Raw genomic sequence first — 22,121 nt, 5'->3', positions numbered from 1 at the left:
AAAGCAGGAGAAATGTGTCAAGACTCTACTCCTTCAGGGAAGTACCCATTTATGTTTTGAATTTCTGAGATATCTGTGTATTGGCATTTTTGGCATATCCATGTGCAACATTAGTTCCTGGCATATTACATGTCATGACTCACTCCTGGCTCTGCTCCTGCAGAGTCACTGTATGTGTTTGTTTTCCTGCTATCGGTATCCTTCAGGGGTTAGGTCATTTGGGAGGAGCCTATTCTGTTCTGCCTCATTCCAGGGTCATGCTAGTTTATCTTGAAGTTGTTTCTAATGGAACACCACCTGTAATAGTTCCTTCTTAGCAGTGTGCGCTCCCTGGTCTCTGTGAGTTTGTTCTGATCTTGGCCCGCTACCCTGTACTCCTTCCCCAGACCTATGTCTGTCCCATCTTGTTTGATTTCCCTGACTCCCCACCCGCTCTCCGCTTGTTATTGTCGCTCCACTCCCTTCTCCATAGTTACTTGTCCTCTCGGCTCCTGACCATGGTTTGTACTCTGACTACGGCTCGGCTTCCCTTTGGCTCTTGACGTTACCTACTAGCTTCCAACCCTCGGCTCTCACCTGACTTCGGCTTCACTTGCTCCTCTGTACAGACGTGACATCCCGGCACTGACCTTCAGCTTATCGACCACTCTATTACATCCCTGCAATGGTGCTAGTGACCTCTATTGGGCTGGTGCTAAACTGCTCTTAGGAGCACTGCATCCTCCTTGTGTTCCTGCGCTCCCTAGTGGTAGCATCACATTACAGTTGTGGAGTAGCTGTGAATCAGTGTTGTTGGAGCCACAGATTGCACATGGTTTTTATGACACTGGCTATTTAGTCCCTCATTGTCATTGTTGGGTTTTTTTTGTGTCTTACCTCAGAAATCTAGTGACATTACTTATCTCATTGCCATTTATCTGTTAATGTTTTTCTAATCTTTCACACAGTTGTTTACTGGTATTTGAATTCTCATTGTAGTGCAGGGATGTTTTAAGGATTAGAAGGGGGAGCCGATATTGAGTGGGGCACCATTTGCGTCTATTTTAGGGTCCCAAACTCCACAGCCAGGTAGGGCTTATTTCCTAAAGGTGTTACCAGGTTCTTAGAGGCATTATTGTGTGCTTTACTACATCCACTCCCTGCCCATCACCATCCCTTGTATCAATTTTTAAAAAGGAAGATTTTGTGTAAAATAATATTTTTAATGCATATCGAATAAAATTTGAATAGGAATTTTTCACTCTTGTATACACATTCCCTTGATATTCCTTCACTTATTTACTCCAGTTAGAAAACTGACTATGCAGCAACAGGTTATCAGACCAAATCCCCAAACCTTCTACGAGGGGCCACTGAAACATCACAAACCACTAACATCTGACATAACTGATGGATCTCCCTCACCAGGCAATCCACATGAAGATCTTCTAAATCAACCCAAGAGTTCTCTTCCAAATCATAACCTTTCTACTTAACGAGATACTGTAGATGGCGATTGAGTCATCTGGAACCAAGAACTCATTCTACCTCATATGCCCAATCCCCTTCTAAATCCACCTCATCTATGTCTTGATGACCAGGTGTCCCCTCAAACTTTTTAAAAGGGAAGAATGGAAAGAATTATTGATCTTCCAAGCAATAGGACGGTGCAACTTAACGGTCACAGGATTTATTTAAAACGAGCTTCAAATTTAAGTGCAAACGTCCTAGACATGACCAGTAGATTATTTGAGAACAATCACATAAAACCCCCCACCTTAAAGTCAAGAGCCGTCCTATAGCTGCGGCTAGCACCTCTTTTGACCCATTCACTAGCTACCAAAAGACCAGTATTAGCCTCCTTCCAAACCCTACTACTTAATTGGGAAGAAAATCTCCTCTGGAACGGTGGATTTTAACCCTAAAATATTCCCAAAAACGGGGTGAAAACCCCTGCAGCAAAAAAAAATGTGAGGTACAAATAGCTATAGAGGTACAGTTATTTTGAGCAAATGCGCCAAAAGCAGAAACTTCACCCAGTCTTCCTTATTAGAGGAAACAAAACATTGCAAATACTGCCCTCTCTTCGTTCATCTTTTCTGTTTGCCCATTTGTCTTGGGATGATAACTTGAGGAAAAGCAGTTTGATACCCAATCTGGAGCAAAAACTGCCAAAAGCTATCGGAAACAATGTTTTAGGAAACACCATGCAATTTAACAATATGCAAAATGAACAAAGTTGCTAGGCTCTTAGCAGTTGTCAACTTTTAAAGTGGGATCAAATGAATCAATTTACTAAAAAGGCCCACCATCACCCACACAACTTATCACACCAGAGTTAGGCAAGTTGGTGACAAACTCCATGGACTAGTATGTCCAGGGTTGCAAAGAAACATCATTAGGTAAGCGTTAACTCACTGGAGCTTGATGAGAGGCTTTAGCCCTGGCACAGACTCTGCATCTACGGACTTACTCCTCAATGTCCCTACGAACATTCTGCCCCCAAAAGGACCTAGAAAGACATCTCCAAGTGGCAGAAGAACCAAGATACCCAGCTAAAACAGAATAATGCACTTCATTAGGCAGAGCTAAAAGTAAAGATGGCCATACCTAAGGTTTGCTTATAGGTAAACCTTCCTGCGCACTGACCTGAGCATTGTAAGTGTGTTGCCTTAGATCTACCCCCAGAGTACTAACCACCACCTCCTCACTAAGAATCTTGACAGGATTTTCGTCCCTCAACTTTGAGACAAAGCAATGGGACAAAGCGTCAGATCCAGGAGATAAGTAACTGCAAAATCCAACCAAGTAAAAAAAGGGTCCACAGAGCCTGTCTAGTGTTTAGGCACTTAGCAGAGTCAATATAACACAGTTTCTTACGATTGGTAAAGTCAGTCACATTATGTCTTGCCCCTCCAACAAATGTCTACATTCCTCAAAGGCTCTTTTAACTACCAAATGTTCTCGGTCATCTGTATCATAATTAGATTCCGCGTAAGTGAAACCCTAATGTGGTGGCACGATGGGTAATAAAGAGGTTAATACCAGCTTTGTATTCTCAGATGGTACTAAGCCCGAAATTCATGGTGTCACGCCAAATTAGAAATGGCCACCATGAATTTCTAATAAACAATAAAAAAACCACAACACTTAGAAAAAAATGTTTTATTAGAAATAAAACAAAAAAAAATTTAATTTAGAGACTCCATCTTTATTATAAAAAATCCTTAGTCCAATGTAGTTCACAGGGACAGCAATGTCAACTCTGCTTCATCACTGTGCTCAGACAGTGTCTATACAGAGTGAGAAGCAGAGAAAGCATTGACAGCTCTGCTACATTGCTCTGTACAGAGCAAGAAGCAGCCTGACAGTGAGGACCTTCGATGACGTCAAAGTCATGTGACCAGTCTGTAAGCCAATGTCTGTACAACATTTACACCAGACTGGTCCCATGGCTATGACGTCATGGAAGGTCCTGTAGCCCCGGGGGCACAGCAATGATAGGACTTGGAAGCAGAAGCGCCGGGAGACAGAGTCTGCAGGACACGTCGCGGAACCTGTAAGTATAATGACGATGTTTATTATTAACTATTCTTTATTTTACAGCCCCCCCGCCCCGTCCCATAACTATAAAGCCCGAGATTGGTGATCGGACGCAAAATCGTGTTATCTCGATCCCGATCTTGATCTTTACTAAACGATCAGGCGAGGCTTCCGATCCCAATGATCTGGGCGATCACCCATCACTAGTGACTTTGTGAAAGAAGGCAGTTATGAATTGCCACAACTTGAATGGAAAGGCAGAGAAGAGAAATCATAATTGCAGTTTATAGCAGTTTATAGCAAAATCATGATTAATTAGATTCAAGGCAGAGCCTGAATCCACCAATGCAGGCGTAAAAGTACAACCAGACTTAAGCGGGCTTTACACGCTACGATTTCGCTACAGCAATCTCGTTGGGGTCATGGAATTTGTGACGCACATCTGGCCGCTGTAGCGATATTGTTGTGTGTGACTCCTAGGAGCGATTTTGGATCGTTACAAAAACGTCCAAAATCGCTCCTCGTTCACATGGGGGTCCACTCCCAATTATCGCTGCTGTCGCTGTGGCGAAGTTGTTCCTCGTTCCTGCGGCAGCACACATCGCTACGTGTGACGCCGCAGGAACGAGGAACATCTCCTTACCTGCCGCCGGCCACAATGCGGAAGGAAGGAGATGGGCGGGATGTTTGTTCCGCTCATCTCCGCCCCTCTGCTTTCATTGGGCGGCCACTTAGTGACATCGCTGTGACGCCGAACAGACCACCTCCTTAGAAAGGAGGTGGTACACCGGTCACAGCGACGTCGCAGGGCAGGTAAGTACGTGTGACGGGGGTGCGCGATTTTGTGTGCGACGGGCAGCGATATGCCCCTCTCGCAAAAACGATGGGGCCGGGTCTCATGCTAACGATATCGGGACCGATATCGTAGCGTGTAAAGCCACCCTTAGTCTCCAAGGATACCTTTAAGAAAAAAATGGATGCTTGTAAAAGAGACAATCTCAGACTCTTGAAACCTGCATCTTTACATTTTAGAGACTTCATCTTTTTTAAAAATTCATTATAGTATTTGAAACGTTGAACAAAAATGTGACCTGAACAACCAAAGCATACATAAAAATGAGCTGATACTCTGAGCTCTGTACACCCTGTTATTTCTGCAAGCACCAATTTGCATAGGCTCATGTGGCGCCCCAGGACCTGGTCGCCACAACAGCATTGCCCCATCAAAGGGTTAATGCTGAGCCTGGAGGTAATTGGGGGAATCTTTGGCCAGTAAGTTTAACATCCAACGGAGTTCCTCCCTCAGGCCAGCAGGGGGAGCTCTGAACCTGGAATTCCAGGGAGCATTCCTTAAGCATGACCTGAGGGAGGGGTTAGTGTTGAGTCTGTAGAGAGAAGTCAGAGCAAGCAGACGCAGAGTGTGCTGTCTTGTGGAACTGGGGCCTGGAGCTGGAGTAGCTTGGCCCAGTGAAGCAAGATTTGCAGAGAGGCACAGAAGAGACTCAGACATCGGAGTCTGTGGTTGCCAGGGTATAAAATCCTTCCCTGGTGGCCGAATCCGGAGGTCAGGAGAGCTGCAAGCCCCCTGGCCCATCAGCAATCTGAAGGTACAGCCGCATTCCAAGGGCCCGGTGTGGACTCCAGCAGAGAAGCACCAGAGAGGGCCTGCGCAGCCTACCACACAGAAAAAGGGACGAACCACCGGTCCCAGCAGCAAGAGGGCCATTGCTAAATTCAGAGTGCAGGGTCCTGTAGAAGAAAAGAAAGATCAGGGAGTAGGCCTCATACTCAACTGGCCAAGGATATCACCCCAAGGCACTTCCAGGCCGGCCGGATCATCTTTACCACCTGTGTCGGTCTCCCTGGACTAAACTGTTGCCAAGTAAAAGAGGAGAAGGTAAAGAGACTACTGTTTGTGCCTGTTTCTTTCACTGCCTGTTGGCCCTGCACAGTATTATTCACACAACATCACACCATAGACTCTCACGAGCACCAACTGTTGCCCCGGGGTACCGCTCCACCTGTGGGGAGCAGGACCATCCAAGCTGCCATTCCATCAGCCCCGGAGGCCCCATACAGCAGTGGCGGCTTAATAGCCGCAAACCACAGGTGGCGTCACGACAACCATAAACTTTATTCACCAGCCATATTTAACTGACACCCACCAGGGCCACGGAGTTGGGCCCCGCCACCACTGACTACCCCCGGACTAGTCCGGCCCGGCACCGGGTGTCCCATAGCCCTGGGGTGGGCGAGTCAACCTTGGCGTCACGAACAGGATTTCGTGCCCGGTCCCTCCGGGTACTGTGCGCCTGCAGAAACTGTGCTTAAAAGACTGTGTTACTGTATGAAAACTGCCGCCGCCATTAGCCTCGCTGAGCGCAGGAAGAAGGGGGTCGTGCCCGAAAAAGAGCGCGAAGGGAGTGCTCCATCAGAGCAGGGCGCCGTTAACCTCGCGCTACCCGGAAGAAATTTTGAAAAGTGAACGGAGCCTGGTGAGGTTCACTAAGGGGGAGGAAGATGTCCAACACAGAGGGAGAGCAGGTGGCTGTGGTAGCTCAAGACGCAGCAGCACCGGCCGATGTAGTCGCCGTCGCCCCAGCCCCCTCTGTAGCGCCGGTAATGCCGATCACAATGCCGTACATCCCGGGAGCAGAATGGCTGCCGGAGTACTCTGGGGAGTCACATACCCTGAGCGACTTCAGAGAAAGCCTGCACAGCTTGTTCATAGTGTATCCGCTGACTGAGAGCCAGAAGGTGGGCATATTAATGGGGCAGCTAGCCGGCGCGGCCCAGCGTGAAGTGAAGTCCTGGCCTGATACAGATAAAGGGACAGCAACCCAGATACTGGCCAAGTTAAAGAGTACTTTTGACACCCGCACCGCAGCAGAAATAAAGATGAGATTCTTTGGGTGCAAACAACGGGCCACAGACAGCATAAGGGACTATGCCTTAAACTTGCAGGCGGCCCTGAGAGCAATTAAACAGGTGGACCCAGAGAGTGTACGTGAAGAAGACAAACTCCTAACTGAGCAGTTCATAGAGGGGCTCCTGTCAGATGCCCACAGGACCCAGCTGCGTATCATGGTCCTGCAGAACCCTGCTCTGGACTTTGCAAAGTTTAAGGACCACGCCATCCGGGTACTGAGAGAATCTACACCGAATGACCCAGTACCCCTCCGGCCTCTTGCTATCACGTACCCCGGGGTGGTGCCTGCAACACGAGCCGCTGCAGGGGCTGAGGCGCAGTCCCTGGATAAGGATCCAGCTGCAGAGCTCAGACAGCAGGTCCAGGAGCTGACCAAGACTGTAGCTGCCCTTGCCAAGACCGTGCAGTCTCTACAAGATGACACGCCAGCAGTGGAACAGGAGAATCAACCCCCTGTCAGTGGTGAACCTGTCGTACCCTTGGCGACTCTCAGACCACGTAGGCAATCATCACGCATACCTATCAGAGTTAGGCTTACCCGTAGTGCTGAGGTAGCAGACACTCCAAGCAGTCAGGGACAGACGCCAGAGTTACGCAGGTCCCAATGCAGCACTCGGGGACAGCCCCCTCCAAGGTATAGAGAGTAAAAAGAAAAGGTACCTATTAGAATGTATATAGTTATTTAAAATGTCTTGTATAAAATGCTTTTTGTCTTAGGTGATTAAGTAAATTGACAATTGGGCCACTGGACTATGGGTGGCCAACACTCTAGCTGTACATTGTTAGCACCAGTGTGCTCAGCACCCCTGAAGAAAAACCCGTCCGGCGTTCATAGAGTGGGGGTCATCAATGCTCTGACGCACGCCCAAAGCCTACGTTGGGGGTTTTATCGCGGCGGGTCCCCCATGGATCAGTGTAACGGACACCCGACAGGGAGCCACACTGGACTCTTATAGTGTTGTTTAAGTTGTAACGTTTAAGTAATGTGCCTCCCATAATGGGATGAAATGTTCTGACATGTTATGTTTTTTTTGTTTTCTTCAGTCCGGGAGAACTGAGTTTAACTAAGCGGGAGTGTGGCGCCCCAGGACCTGGTCGCCACAACAGCATAGCCCCATCAAAGGGTTAATGCTGAGCCTGGAGGTAATTGGGGGAATCTTTGGCCAGTAAGTTTAACATCCAACGCAGTTCCTCCCTCAGGCCAGCAGGGGGAGCTCTGAACCTGGAATTCCAGGGAGCATTCCTTAAGCATGACCTGAGGGAGGGGTTAGTGTTGAGTCTGTAGAGAGAAGTCAGAGCAAGCAGACGCAGAGTGTGCTGTCTTGTGGAACTGGGGCCTGGAGCTGGAGTAGCTTGGCCCAGTGAAGCAAGATTTGCAGAGAGGCACAGAAGAGACTCAGACATCGGAGTCTGTGGTTGCCAGGGTATAAAATCCTTCCCTGGTGGCCGAATCCGGAGGTCAGGAGAGCTGCAAGCCCCCTGGCCCATCAGCAATCTGAAGGTACAGCCGCATTCCAAGGGCCCGGTGTGGACTCCAGCAGAGAAGCACCAGAGAGGACCTGCGCAGCCTACCACACAGAAAAAGGGACGAACCACCGGTCCCAGCAGCAAGAGGGCCATTGCTAAATTCAGAGTGCAGGGTCCTGTAGAAGAAAAGAAAGATCAGGGAGTAGGCCTCATACTCAACTGGCCAAGGATTTCACCCCAAGGCACTTCCAGGCTGGCCGGATCATCTTTACCACTTGTGTCGGTCTCCCTGGACTAAACTGTTGCCAAGTAAAAGAGGAGAAGGTAAAGAGACTACTGTTTGTGCCTGTTTCTTTCACTGCCTGTCGACCCTGCACCGTATTATTCACACAACATCACACCATAGACTCTCATGAGCACCAACTGTTGCCCCGGGGTACCGCTCCACCTGTGGGGAGCAGGACCATCCAAGCTGCCATTCCATCAGCCCCGGAGGCCCCATACAGCAGTGGCGGCTTAATAGCCGCAAACCACAGGTGGCGTCACGACAACCATAAACTTTATTCACCAGCCATATTTAACTGACACCCACCAGGGCCACGGAGTCGGGCCCTGCCACCACTGACTACCCCCGGACTAGTCCGGCCCGGCACCGGGTGTCCCATAGCCCTGGGGTGGGCGAGTCACTCACAAGGTTCAACTAATAGCAAGGAAGATGTCCCTGAAACGCCTTTAAATGTGTCTCTATTTCTCAGGCATCTATTTAAACGGTGTCATAGGCTTCTCCAGGGGCTACAGACAAGGACTGCAGATCATCATATCCTTAATCTGATCCAAAACCCCATGATAGAACTAAATCTGAAGAGCGGGATCATTCCAGGAGATCTTTATTACTCAGCGTCTAACTTCTGAGCAGTAGTCCTCAGCTATAGGTCCTCCCTGAAGCAACTTACAGATCTTGGAATCAGCAACTTTGACACGGTTGTCATAATTGAGGCCAAGAGCCGAGAACAATGCATCAACAGAGGACAACACCGGGGAATCCTCAAGCAAAGAAAATGCTCAAGCCTTTGGATCCACACAGAGCAAAGACAACACAAATCCCAGGTGCTGATTCTCATACATAGAGAAATCAGAACATAGACGAAAATACAATTTTCACGAGGCAAAAAAGATTGAGAAATTATTTTTGTCCAAGTAGAAGCAATCTAATAAACTTATCTTTAGTTCAACTGCGATGCTCTGTTGGCCAGAGACATTTTGAGCAGCTGAACATGCAAGCTGTTCTTGATGCTTGATATCCGCAACCTCCAAGGAAAACGTTTGTAATTATACGGTCAAGGTTTTACCTGAATCCATGCTGATGCCTCAGAATACACCAAGGGCTGGCTATAAAGTTATGAACATAAACACTTTAACACCCAGGTAAAGGAGAAAAATAAAACTGACTACAGGAAGACGCTGCACCCACACCCAACTGGTCCCTGTTCAGACTGGAAAGACCCTAGCCACATAACTCAAAGCAACATCTCAGACCTGGTTCCCTAAGAGGTCGTTGAGGGGTTTCTTGTCCCTCCTCATGGACCAGAGAGGAGGCAGCAACACACTGCCACCAAGGGGAGAAGAAGGTGTGCAGAAAGGTACAAAAACCCAGAGGGAGAAAACTAAAACACATTCATATAATATAGAGAGGGAAAGGGAAAGAAAACTACAAATTAGTGGATTAAGTAAAATCTCCCAGAAACCTAAAAGATGTGAGAGGAAATTATATTAGGAAAGAAAACAAATCAACTCACTACAGGAAAAAAACTGGTGTTTACCCAATACGTTAAACCTCTTAGCTGAAAGGCTGGAACTTCTAAATACAAGACCACCTAAAAGTATAGCCAGCAAGAAAGCACAGTGAGTGGTGAACATATAAAACCCAACCCACAATGTGATAGGGCAGACCAAAAAGGGAAAATGAGAAACACCTGGAGAGGAGCGAACCAAGAAGGAAGAACAAAGACAATTGGAACCATCAGCAACTGGACAGAGAAGAAAAGGCAATAGTCCAGCAAAGAGAGGAGCCGACCATGCAGCAACAGGTCACTGGATTGAATCCAGATACCGAGCAATGTCAGTAAACTCGTAAGGTGCCAAATATTTTGATACTAATACAGTGCCTACAAGTAGTATTCAACCCCCTGCAGATTTAGCAGGTTTACACATTCGGAATTAACTTGGCATTGTGACATTTGGACTGTAGATCAGCCTGGAAGTGTGAAATGCACTGCAGCAAAAAAGAATGTTATTTCTTTTTTTATTTTTTTTTTTTTTTTTTAAATTGTGAAAAGTTTATTCAGAGGGTCATTTATTATTCAACCCCTCAAACCACAAGAATTCTGTTTGGTTCCCCTAAAGTATTAAGAAGTATTTTAGGCACAAAGAACAATGAGCTTCACATGTTTGGATTAATTATCTCTTTTTCCAGCCTTTTCTGACTAATTAAGACTCTCTCCAAACTTGTGAACAGCACTCATACTTGGTCAACATGGGAAAGACAAAGGAGCATTCCAAGGCCATCAGAGACAAGATCGTGGAGGGTCACAAGGCTGGCATGGGGTACAAACCCTTTCCAAGGAGTTGGGCCTACCTGGCTCCACTGTTGGGAGCATCATCCAGAAGTGGAAGGCTTATGGAACTACTGTTAGCCTTCCACGGCCTGGACAGCCTTTGAAAGTTTCCACCTGTGCCGAGGCCAGGCTTGTCCAAAGAGTCAAGGCTAACCCAAGGACAACAAGGAAGGAGCTCCGGGAAGATCTCATGGCAGTGGGGACATTGGTTTCAGTCAATACCATAAGTAACGTACTCCACCGCAATGGTCTCCGTTCCAGACGAGCCCGTAAAGTACCTTTACTTTCAAAGCGTCATGTCAAGGCTCGTCTACAGTTTGCTCATGATCACTTGGAGGACTCGGAGACAGACTGGTTCAAGGTTCTCTGGTCTGATGAGACCAAGATCGAGATCTTTGGTGCCAACCACACACGTGACGTTTGGAGACTGGATGGCACTGCATACGACCCCAAGAATACCATCCCTACAGTCAAGCATGGTGGTGGCAGCATCATGCTGTGGGGCTGTTTCTCAGCCAAGGGGCCTGGCCATCTGGTCCGCATCCATGGGAAGATGGATAGCACGGCCTACCTGGAGATTTTGGCCAAGAACCTCCGCTCCTCCATCAAGGATCTTAAGATGGGTCATCATTTCATCTTCCAACAAGACAACGACCCAAAGCACACAGCCAAGAAAACCAAGGCCTGGTTCAAGAGGGAAAAAAATCAAGGTTTTTCAGTGGCCTAATCAGTCTCCTGACCTTAACCCAATTGAAAACTTGTGGAAGGAGCTCAAGATTAAAGTCCACATGAGACACCCAAAGAACCTAGATAACTTGGAGAAGATCTGCATGGAGGAGTGGGCCAAGATAACTCTAGAGACCTGTGCCGGCCTGATCAGGTCTTATAAAAGACGATTATTAGCTGTAATTGCAAACAAGGGTTATTCCACAAAATATTAAACCTAGGGGTTGAATAATAATTGACCCACACATTTATGTTGAAAATTTATTAAAATTTAACTGAGCAACATAACTTGTTGGTTTGTAAGATTTATGCATCTGTTAATAAATCCTGCTCTTGTTTGAAGTTTGCAGGCTCTAACTTATTTGCATCTTATCAAACCTGCTAATTCTGCAGGGGGTTGAATACTACTTGTAGGCACTGTATCTCTGCAACTCAGAAGGGAAATTAACCAAAAAAATAAGCTAAAACATTTTATTCCACTCTGCAGCCACTATTACATTTTCTGTGGTGAAAGGTCCTCTTTAAGGACTGTCAAGGGCTGTCATTAATCTTTATATTGAATTAAATAATAAAAAAACTGGGAAAATGTTCTTCAGTAGCAGTTAGGTGTACATGCCAAAAATAGAATTAATAGAACTTGTGCATCAGTCCTACAGTTATCTAAATTTCATGAAGTAATACAAGTACATGAGAACAACATTCACAGTTATCTATATTTTTATATAATAGTTTTCCTACTTTCAAGTACAGGTATCCACTCAATGCCATTACAGAGGAAGAGGCCATTGAGAGATGTATCCATCCAGAATTGGGATATTTCACTGTTTGTACATAAGGGTTTTGGACCCAACGTCACCTTCATATCAGCTTCTAGAAAGACAAGAAGTACGAATTAAGTCATATAACTTTTCCGGACTGTGAAATAAAACATGTTAATAGAACAAAATAATGGGTTTGTCCTGCTCTAAATAAAAGAGTTCATTTTGTTCCAAAAGTACTATAGAAAACATATTTAAAATATTAAAAAATTTTACAGTAAAGGCCACTTTACACGCTGCGATATCGCTATCGAGCGTACCTGCCCCTGTCGGTTGTTCGTCACGGGCAAATCGCTGACCGTAGCACAGAACTTCGCTTACACCCGTCACGCATACTTACCTGCCTAGCGACGTCGCTGTTGCCGGCGAACCGCCTCCTTTCTAAGGGGGCGGTTCGTTGGCGTCACAGCGGCATCACTAAGCAGCCGCCCAATAGAAGCGGAGGGGCAGAGATGAGCGGACGGAATATCCCGCCCACCTCCTTCCTTCCTCATTAAGGGCGGACGCAGGTAAGGTGATGTTAATCGGTCCTGCGGTGTCACACATAGCGATGTGTGCTGCCACAGGAACGACGAACAACTTGCGTCCTGCAACAGCGACGATAATTGGCAATAGAACGACGCGTCAACGATCAACGATAAGGTAAGTAATTTTGATCGTTAACAGTCGTTCGTGCGTTTCGCACGCAACAACGTCGCTAACAAGGCCAGATGTGCATCACGAATTCCGTGACCCCCAACGACATCTCGTTAGCGATGTCATTACGTGTAAAGCGGCCTTAAGTCAGATAATTTACATACTGGTCCATCAAACTTAAAAAAATATGATGGGTACAAAAAAAACAAGGTTCACAACAGTTTCTGTAGGTCCAATGCAACTAAAAAATGAAGCATCTTGCTAATCTTGTTGGTTAAAGAAGTCCTATCCATTTCATGTATACAACCCTTATACTAAGCTGTGTATTTACATAGTTACATTCTGAATACAACTCCGTTGCGATCAGGTCCTGAAGTAAAAAAATATTGGGAATATTTCTTAATACTGAGGCAAACATGCGTATGAATTAAAAGGGTGTTATGAAACACAAATTACTTTTCATCCTAAATACCTATCTATGTAATGGCATAATCTAATCTATTTTTTAGTATAATTTCATTAAGATTTCATTAAAAAGTTTCTGCTATTCCCTCACTACACTTTCTAACTGCTCTATGTTTACTTTTTAAAACTTTCTTTTTTAATGAAGCTTCGTTTGAGAATAATATGTGGCGCCCCTGAGGCTTCAGTTGTCACAGGGTACTGCATCTCACTTAAGATGCAGTACTCATCCCGCGTAAGTAAGAGGTTAATCGCTGGTGTTTCTCACATTCACACACCAAACAGTTAGGTGCTTTCCCACTGGGAATGGCCATCACGAGGCATGGGACTTTCCCGATCACTAGGACAACCACCTTGGGGGCGGGCACCACTTGGGGAAAAGGGAAGGAGCATCTTCACACTTAGCCAGTCAACCCTGGGCACAGCTTGGGGTGAGGGACACAGTTGGGACTGGTCCATTCTTTTTTTACCTCGCACTTCTGGGAGTGCCATCGGACCCGCGGCTTGGAGCAGGTAGCTCAACCCGGGTTCTCTACAGCTACACAGGATTCCAGGGTTTGCGGAGAGTGCAGGAAACACCCGCAGTCCATTCCAAATTCCACACACCGGGATTGGAGGGACCTCTACCAGAAAGGACTCACAGTGGGAACACCGGTGTGACCTTGAATTGCTCAGGATTGACTGGGACCCTGCACAGTAGAGACCAGTACTCCAGGAGCGTCAACTGGACTGTGAGTAAAGGAACCTTGAACCGCAGAGACTGTCAGCCTGTCCTTGCCGGCGCCAGTGCCCTGCGCTTCGGTGCCAGCGGCGACTACTCCCCTCATCATCCTCCCCGTGGCCCACTCCACCTGTGGGTCAGCAGAACCTCGCTGCTATAACTATCCGCCCCGGAGGACAGTGACAGCAGCGGCGGCTAATCCCTGGCCGCATACCGCAGGTGGCATCATGAGACAATCCTCCTCACCCTGATCCACTACTACCCTCATCCTCTCCACTACCCTCTATCATCTCCAATCTCCTTTTTGGTGTACATCTCGGGGCCCTGAACCAGGCAGGGCCACCCGTGACATCCCAGGACCGGCAATGAGTATTTAACCCCTGCCTCATGGGTGCTACACTAGCGTTTGGTGGGATATTCAAATGAAGCATCATCAGGTGCAGAGGATGTTGTCAATGCCGCTGCCCCCTCCCTAAAACAGAGTGCATCAGGGGGCAGATGCTGAGGTCACTGCCCCAGCCCCTACCCCCTCCCTGAAACAAAGTGCCATAAGGGGGCAGAGGCTGCGACCACTTCCACAGCCCTTGCCCCCTCCCTAAAACAAGACACCATCAGGGGGCAGAGGCTGTGGTCACTGTCACAGCCTCCGTCCCCTCTCTGAAATGAAGCATCATCAGTGACGCCTGTTTCAGGGGCTGAACTAATCCTTGCTCTATTGAGAATGCATCAGTTGTAATTTCTGACAGATGCTCAGTAGATTCTTGTCACTGTCGGCTGTGATCAGAAATAATGAGCTAGCAGTAGAGTGCACTGACAGTGCACAATGTATGAATACATTGCATGCAAAGACTAATGCCAACCCCACAAGGGACGTCACTTGTGGTAATAGCGCTGATCTCTAACCCCAGCTATTCTTCATACAACACACACTAACAGTGTGCTCCCTTACCAGCTCATTACGTCTGATCAGAGCCAGTGAGAACGCTCACTGTTACTGGGCATATTGCACACTAGATACTTCATTAAAGTATATTGGAAAATAGATTAGATTAAAGAGAACCAACCATCAGGATTTTCACATATAACGTTAAGCCAGTGCTATACTAGCACTAGGATGCTGAATGTAAGCATAGCTTTTGTTCTGAGATTGGGTGTTTTATTTCAGAAATATCTGCAAGCAAAGTTTCAGCAATGCACTACTATTTGATTGACAGGTGCAACAGGGGCGGGAATATGTGGGTTGGGTTTTGCTATCTACTCCTGCCACTGTCTGCCTGCCTGGCCTTCCTCCTGCTGTCGCCATCATAGATGTTGAATCCGGCGTATGAGCAGTATTATTTATAAGTATTGTATCAGAGTCAGTGACTGCGCATGGCATCATCTTTGTGAGCACTCTGTCTTCCTGCATCGGACTCTCATACGCTCTAAGCAAGGGCGGTGCATGCGCTCTCACATCCTCTGCTCTCATTGTGACCATGGGAGTGCACGCGGTCACTACAGAAGTGCGACTGCCTCCAAAATCAGCTCCCCATGCAACACACCCAGAAGAACACAAGCCACACAATACTTACAAATGATACTACACAGGTGTGGTGCCCCTAAAGGCTTATTGCACGCAATTGCTAGTGATGTCGAGCGCAAAAGCAACCGCCCCATCGTACATGCGATATTGTGTGATCGCTGCCGTAGCGAACATTATCGCTACGACAGCGTCACACGCACATAACTGCTCTGCGATGTCGCTGTGACCGGCGAACCGCCTCCTTTCTAAGGGGGCGGTTCGTTCAGCGTCACAGCGATGTCACAGAGCGTCACCGAAGCCCCGCCCAATAGAAGCGGAGGGGCGGAGATGAGCGGGAAGTAACATCCCGCCCACCTCCTTCCTTCCTCAATGTGGCCGGCCGCAGGTAAGGTGAGGTTCCTCGTTCCTGCGGTGTCACACATAGCGATGTGTGCTGCCGCAGGAGCGACGAACTACTTCGTACACCGAGCAGCAGCGATATTCGAGAATAGGGGGGCATGTCACCGATGAGCGATTTTGACCGTTTTTGCAACGATTCCAAATCGCTCATAGGTGTCACACGCAAAGACATCGCTAAAGCGACCGGATGTGCGTCATAAATTCCGTGACCCCAACGAGATCGCTTGAGCGATGTCGCAGCATGTAAAGCGGCCTTAAGGCTAGCATCGACACAGAGGTACTGCACCTCAGCCAGAGGTGTGGTGCCTCATACTGGGTAAGAAAGGGGCAATCTACCGATTCACGCAACAAAAGCCTGCAGACACCCAATTGTTAGCTCACACATTAGATCAGGGCCGGGGCAGGTCACATTAATGCTTAGCGACCAGTAGTCTGGTTATGGCACTTAAGCCCCGTGCACTGTCTCTAGAACCATCTAGGAAGTGGAGCTTGGTGGGTGAGCTGTCTGAGGTAAAATGGGCGGAGCTAAGTTTAAAAGTTGACAGTTGACCATTGACAGAGTCATTCAGAAGCGGGGAGGAGACCGACTAGGGGTCTGGACCCTGAGAGTCTTCCTCAACCCTGGTGACGTTGAAGAGAGAATCCTAGAGAATTAGGGGAGAGGTGTCAGACTCCCCTAAAGTCTTGTTCCACAAGCAACATTTCCCGGTGGAGGGATTTGGTCACAAACGGGATCCCGGTTCATAGGCTAGGAAGAGACTTCAGGACTTTCTAGTAACTCCGGAAGCCAGGGAGGCTGTACGCACCTTTGAGCCACAAGCAGCACACAAATTCGCTGGAAGTGGGTCACAGAGGATCAGAGAGCCAAGCAGGCCGATTTCCCTTTGAGGGTCCGCGACAGCTGGCTCAGGGCACTGTGTGTGGAGGCGCAGACGAAACGACCAGGAAAGGCAAACAAAGGTGAACCGGTACTGGCCTCAGACTGACTCGGGATCAGCGGATACCCATCAGTGGGGACCCCAACATACAATGGTGGACTAATCTGGCTGGTAACTGAGAAACGGTACAGTGAGTAAAAGACTGTTATTACAAAGCCACGGTGTCGTCTTTATTCCTTCTGCGTGACAGCCTGTCCTCATAGACTTTTCATATTTCTAACGGTCGCCCCAGAGTCCCACTCCTCCTGTGGGGAACAAGACTACCTCAGCTGCACCATCACCACCTACCCCAGCAAACACGCAGCGCAGCGGCGGCCCACATAGCCGCAAAACCACAGGTGGCATCACAAACTTTCCAAATCTCTAAAAAAATACAACTCCCATCATCATCTTATTGATTATTTAAAAGACACCGCCAGGGTCACGGAGCCGGACCTCACCACCGCTGACGTCCCTGGACTAGTCCAGTCTGGTTCAGAACACCCCCGGCCCTGAAGTTAGGCGTGTCACAGGCACTAAAATTAATGTCTATGACAGCGACAGGGGGAGGATGGCCAGGTAGGGAGACAGGGGCAGGAACAGATAGCATGACCTACATATTCCTGCCCCTGTTGCACCTGCCAGTCAAATAGCAGTGCATTGCTGGAACTTTACTTACACATATTTCTGAAATTAAAACCTCCAATCTCAGAACAAAAGCTATGTTCACATTCAGCATCCCGGCACCAGTATAGCACTGACTTCACTTTATATATGAAAATCCTGATGGTTGCTTCTCTTTAAGTAATTAAATAGGTTAATTTATCTTTCACACCACTCCTCAGTTACTCAGTATGGGTACTGTAGTATTTACTATAGAATTTTGCTGTTATTTGCTGTCCATATTTTTTTCTCTTTCAGAGATATTGTTATTCTATTTTTCCAACCTGTGAACATGTTTACACTAGATAAATAACGAATAATAATACAAATAATATGCTGATGGCTCTGCAGAAATGGATGTGAGTGAATATCTACAGCTGTCAGATATTCGGCTTGCGCTTTCTCACTTGCAGGGGTATGGTGGAGGTAAACACAGCATGCTTCATTATTTTAATTTCCAATTTGCAGAAGCAAATACACAAATGTAATTTACTTAATCCTATCACCTGAATTCCATTTTTTACATATTTTAATAATGTCTTAGCCAGGAGCCATAATAATAATTGCATGTAAACATAAAGAAATAAGAGACTATTGGATTATTGCCACAATACGTTTGTGCGCACGTTCCAGTGGTTACACATCTACCAACCATATGGGTATATCAGTTGAATATCATTTCCTTCAGTCCTAACGGGTAGCTCTTTCAGCACCTCAGGTATGGACAGCTCCGCAAGTCTTTGTCTGGCATTAGGACATATCGTAGATGTTGCATCAGATCCTGGCAGAAGAACGAGCTGCCTCAATAAGCCCTGGAATACAAAAACAGCCCAAAAAGTTTTCAAAGACGCCACTTTCTTACATCTTTACTTAGAACATTCTAGAAAGAAGTACAGATACTAACAAAAATGTGTGTGCAGAATTCTCCTTGAGTGGTGCTTGTTTTAGATTTTATTTAAACTTTGGCCTCTTTTTATACTCGCAGGATTCTTAAGATATTAAGATGTTCCAGAATTACATTTTACCTCCCTAAAGAATTCACCTTTTAAAGAACTCCTCAACTGGAAATTCCTAACTACATCACATTTTACTGAAAACTCAAACTGCAAATATAAAATAGAAGATGTAGATCTCCCGCTAAAAAAAGATCCTCGACATGACTATTAAATTGCTGTCATTCAAATATCAGTCGTTAAACAAGTGGATAAAAAGAGATGAATTTCTCATAAGTAGATATAAACATACAGAATGTCTGCGACAAGTAGGAAATAGCTGTAATAACTGTACTTGTAAGACAGAACCAACATTCACATATTAGACATTCCTCTGATGTATTCAATTTGCCTCAATTTTCTACGCTCTTGAATTAATCTTGGTTTCCAATTATCGTCTGGAAAATATGTAACATACTGTATGGGGTTTCTAAAACAGATTATGGAATGCATTGGTAAAACAAACAGCATTTGAAGGATTCAAATTTTAATTTCGACTGTTAACCGGCTGCATTTTACTTACATTATACGGTAGTTTCCTTGACCAAAAGATTTGCTCTTAGGCACTGATGTTTTCTAATATAACAGTAGTTGTGGAGACACAAGGGTCAGTGGGTGGTGTCATCCGCTGACCTGGTTATCTTCAGAAAGACCGCACAGACCACGGCTCATCCCACTAAATCACACGCACTGCTTTCCCATGGACCGAATGGTGGCAGCAGTGATATGAGCCCCGGTCTGAGAAAAAGTCTTTCTGAAGACAGCCAGGCCAGCACACAAGAGGACCCACAGACCCATGTATCTACACAGTAGGTCCTTTCAGTTGGCTCGACACAAGGCATCTACTACTTCAACACCCTGTATAGATACACTAATGATTACCAAAGTGGGCCAAAAGGATAATGGTTGGTCTCACTGAAAATAATGGTCTTAGGAACCAATCTGATACATCTAGACCAATTACTTTTCTTTAATATTGTGCAATAAATATATCTGACTTCGTAGCAGGTATACCCTGAAAATGTAAGGCCCCTTTCACATTGCGTTCAGATCTCTATTCAGTGGTCCTGTGGGGGCTTCCGTCCAAACCCTCCCTTAAAAGGGTTTCAGATGTATTCGGACATTGACTATTATGGTGTAAACGGAGACACCTTGTGCTTTGTCGTGCACTATTTTCAGGAGTATACACTTACTGGTGGCAGACATCCAGACGTAGTAAACTGTGTCTGGGTGTACGCCTTCAGAAAGCATATACTCTGGAAAATGTTGCATGACGGAGCACACGGTGAATAAGAATGTTTTGGAGTGGCTATCACAAGGCTCTTAATTCTATTGAAAATGTATGGGCAAAACTGAAAAGGTCAGTGCGAGCAAGGCGACCAACAAACATGCCTCAGTAACACCAGTTCTGTCAGGTGGAATAAGCCCAAATTCCTACTAATTATTGTGAGAAACTTGTGGGAGGATATCCAAAATATTTGACCCATGTCATACAGTTTAAGGGCAATTGTACCAAATACTAATGAAATGTATGTAAACTTTTGACTTTCAGAAAGTAATAAAAATGCCTTAAAAAATTCTCTGTTATTATTTTGGCATTTGGCAAATATAAATAATTTTGGTAATCCTAACTGACGTAAAGCAGGAAAGCTTTATTTTTCTTTCTTGTTAGATAGTGAGAAAAACATGCATATGTGCCTTTTTAGATAGTGATGTAAACTTCTCGTTTCAACTGTATGCAGGTAAATAGCGTTTTCCGTCGTGATAGTTTCCCAGTAACACCGTAATGCCTGTTAGCTTCTATAGAATGGTCAGTCAATAGTGGACTACAAGCACCACATTACTTTTCAAGCAGAGATTTTCCAGTAGCTAAAGAAGTTATTATAAGGAACATACAGTATATCCATTGCTCTAAATGCTAAGAATTTTAGGAATCACCTGAGCATTCCATGACCTGTATAGATATACTCATCCTTATGTTTTGTGGTAGTATATAGTCATAGAACTCTTTGCTTTGGATCTCAACACTCACAGAAAAAAAACCTTTACGTCGTCTTCTGCTTCCGACATAAATCCGGGAGTTGGTAGTGTTAAGGGATGCTGGAAACGGTTTATCTAGGACACTAAACATGAAAAATTATTGCTTCATTACAATCACAATAGTAAATAAATAATTACTTAACTACTTTAAATATTAGAAACCAAGAAGAAGAAAAAATAAATTTATGTAAAACTAATGGTAATGACAAAGTATCACAAGTTCATTGTTAAATTATATTGTCTGCTACGCTAGAAAGATGTCAGGCAAATAAAAACAAGAACAGTGTAAGCACAGCTTATATCTAATTCTTAGCAATCTTATTTCCCCAGAGAGCTTCAATTCTAATTTCATCTCACACTGGCAAGTGGCTGGAGCCATTAATGAGCGGAGAGATGCAACAGATTTATTGGAAACTAATTTTTATTGTTTGTGTGGGTAAGAAGTAGCTGCTGTTTCAATTCACTGTAATTACTTCCCGCACAATTTTGCACATCATTCATTTTAACTGATAAATAAAATAAAAAATGAATCTGGAAATAAAAAAAACAAAATAACAAATATTCCTCCAATACATAAATGTGTGACTCGGAAATCCCACATGCTTTGAGGTTTGTCAACGACTCCATTATTCATTTCATTACATTTCTTGCATATTTTCTATAGAAATATGCGAACAGAAAGTACATGGAGAGATAGAGTAAGGTGGGCTCTGCACGTTGTGACATCGCAGGCCGATGCTGCGATGTCGCACGCGATAGTGCCCGCCCCCATCGCAGGTACAATATCGTGTGATAGCTGGCGTAGCGAAAATTATCGCTACGCCAGCTTCACATGCACTCACCCGCCCTGCAACCGTCGCTCTGGCCGGCGACCCGCCTCCTTCCTAAGGGGGCGGGTCGTGCGGCGTCATAGCGACGTCACACGGCAGGCGGCCAATAGCGGCAAAGGGTTTATGTAAACATCATGCCCAGCTCCTTCCTTCCGCATATCCTACGGAAGCCGCAGTGACGCCGGTAGGAGATGTTCCTCGCGATGTGTGCTGCCGCAGGAACGAGGAACAACATCGGACCGTCGCGTCAGCGTAATTATGGATTACGCCGACGCTGCAACGATGATACGATTACGACGATTTTGCGCTCGTTAATCGTATCATCAAGGCTTTACACACTACGATATCGCATGCGATGCCGGATGTGCGTCACTTTCAATTTGACCCCACTGACATCGCACCTGCGATGTCTTAGTGTGCAAAGCTGCCCTAAGGGTCTATAAATTAAATAATGCCCAATTGTTTCATCATATTACAACCAAGTATAAACATATGATGGACCCCATGACCACCGTTCGAATGTCAGATCTTCTATACTGCTAAGGCTTAACTCAGGAGATCTGCTATATTGGGTAGAGACCCAGCAATCATGTTATCACCGTTTGCGCAACATTTTGGTCCCACATCTAACTCAAAACCAGCCCATAGAGGAGAATATAATGGTGATCTACTGGACTCCAAAGGACCCAAATATTGTTTTTGCCCAGGAGCCCTCTTCTGTCTCTGTCCAGCCCTGGTCCAATAGAGCCACCATCATTATTATTGCTATTATTCACTATATATCACTCAGTGAGATGACACAAGAGAGGACAGACAAGGACTAAACCTGCTTGTAATAGGCTGCCTTAGTAGATCCATTAAA

General features: G+C 45.9%; 1 protein-coding gene across 1 annotated transcript in view; it reads right to left on the bottom strand.

Moving 5' to 3' along the window:
• The window catches only part of TSPEAR (thrombospondin type laminin G domain and EAR repeats), a 262,150-nt gene that overhangs the window by 115,101 nt on the left and 124,928 nt on the right, over window positions 1-22,121 (bottom strand). Inside the window, exons 4-6 of the mRNA XM_075318962.1 lie at window positions 20,422-20,512; window positions 18,050-18,209; window positions 11,998-12,129 (exon numbers count right to left, since the gene is read on the bottom strand). Coding sequence (XP_075175077.1) covers window positions 11,998-12,129; window positions 18,050-18,209; window positions 20,422-20,512 — 383 coding nt within the window. The remainder of the gene's footprint in view (window positions 1-11,997; window positions 12,130-18,049; window positions 18,210-20,421; window positions 20,513-22,121) is intronic.

This window comes from Anomaloglossus baeobatrachus, chromosome 7 (assembly GCF_048569485.1).
Source record: "Anomaloglossus baeobatrachus isolate aAnoBae1 chromosome 7, aAnoBae1.hap1, whole genome shotgun sequence".
Taxonomy (NCBI): domain Eukaryota; kingdom Metazoa; phylum Chordata; class Amphibia; order Anura; family Aromobatidae; genus Anomaloglossus; species Anomaloglossus baeobatrachus.
Note: the sequence above shows the minus strand (reverse complement) of the source record. Positions and strands in the feature narration are given on the sequence as shown.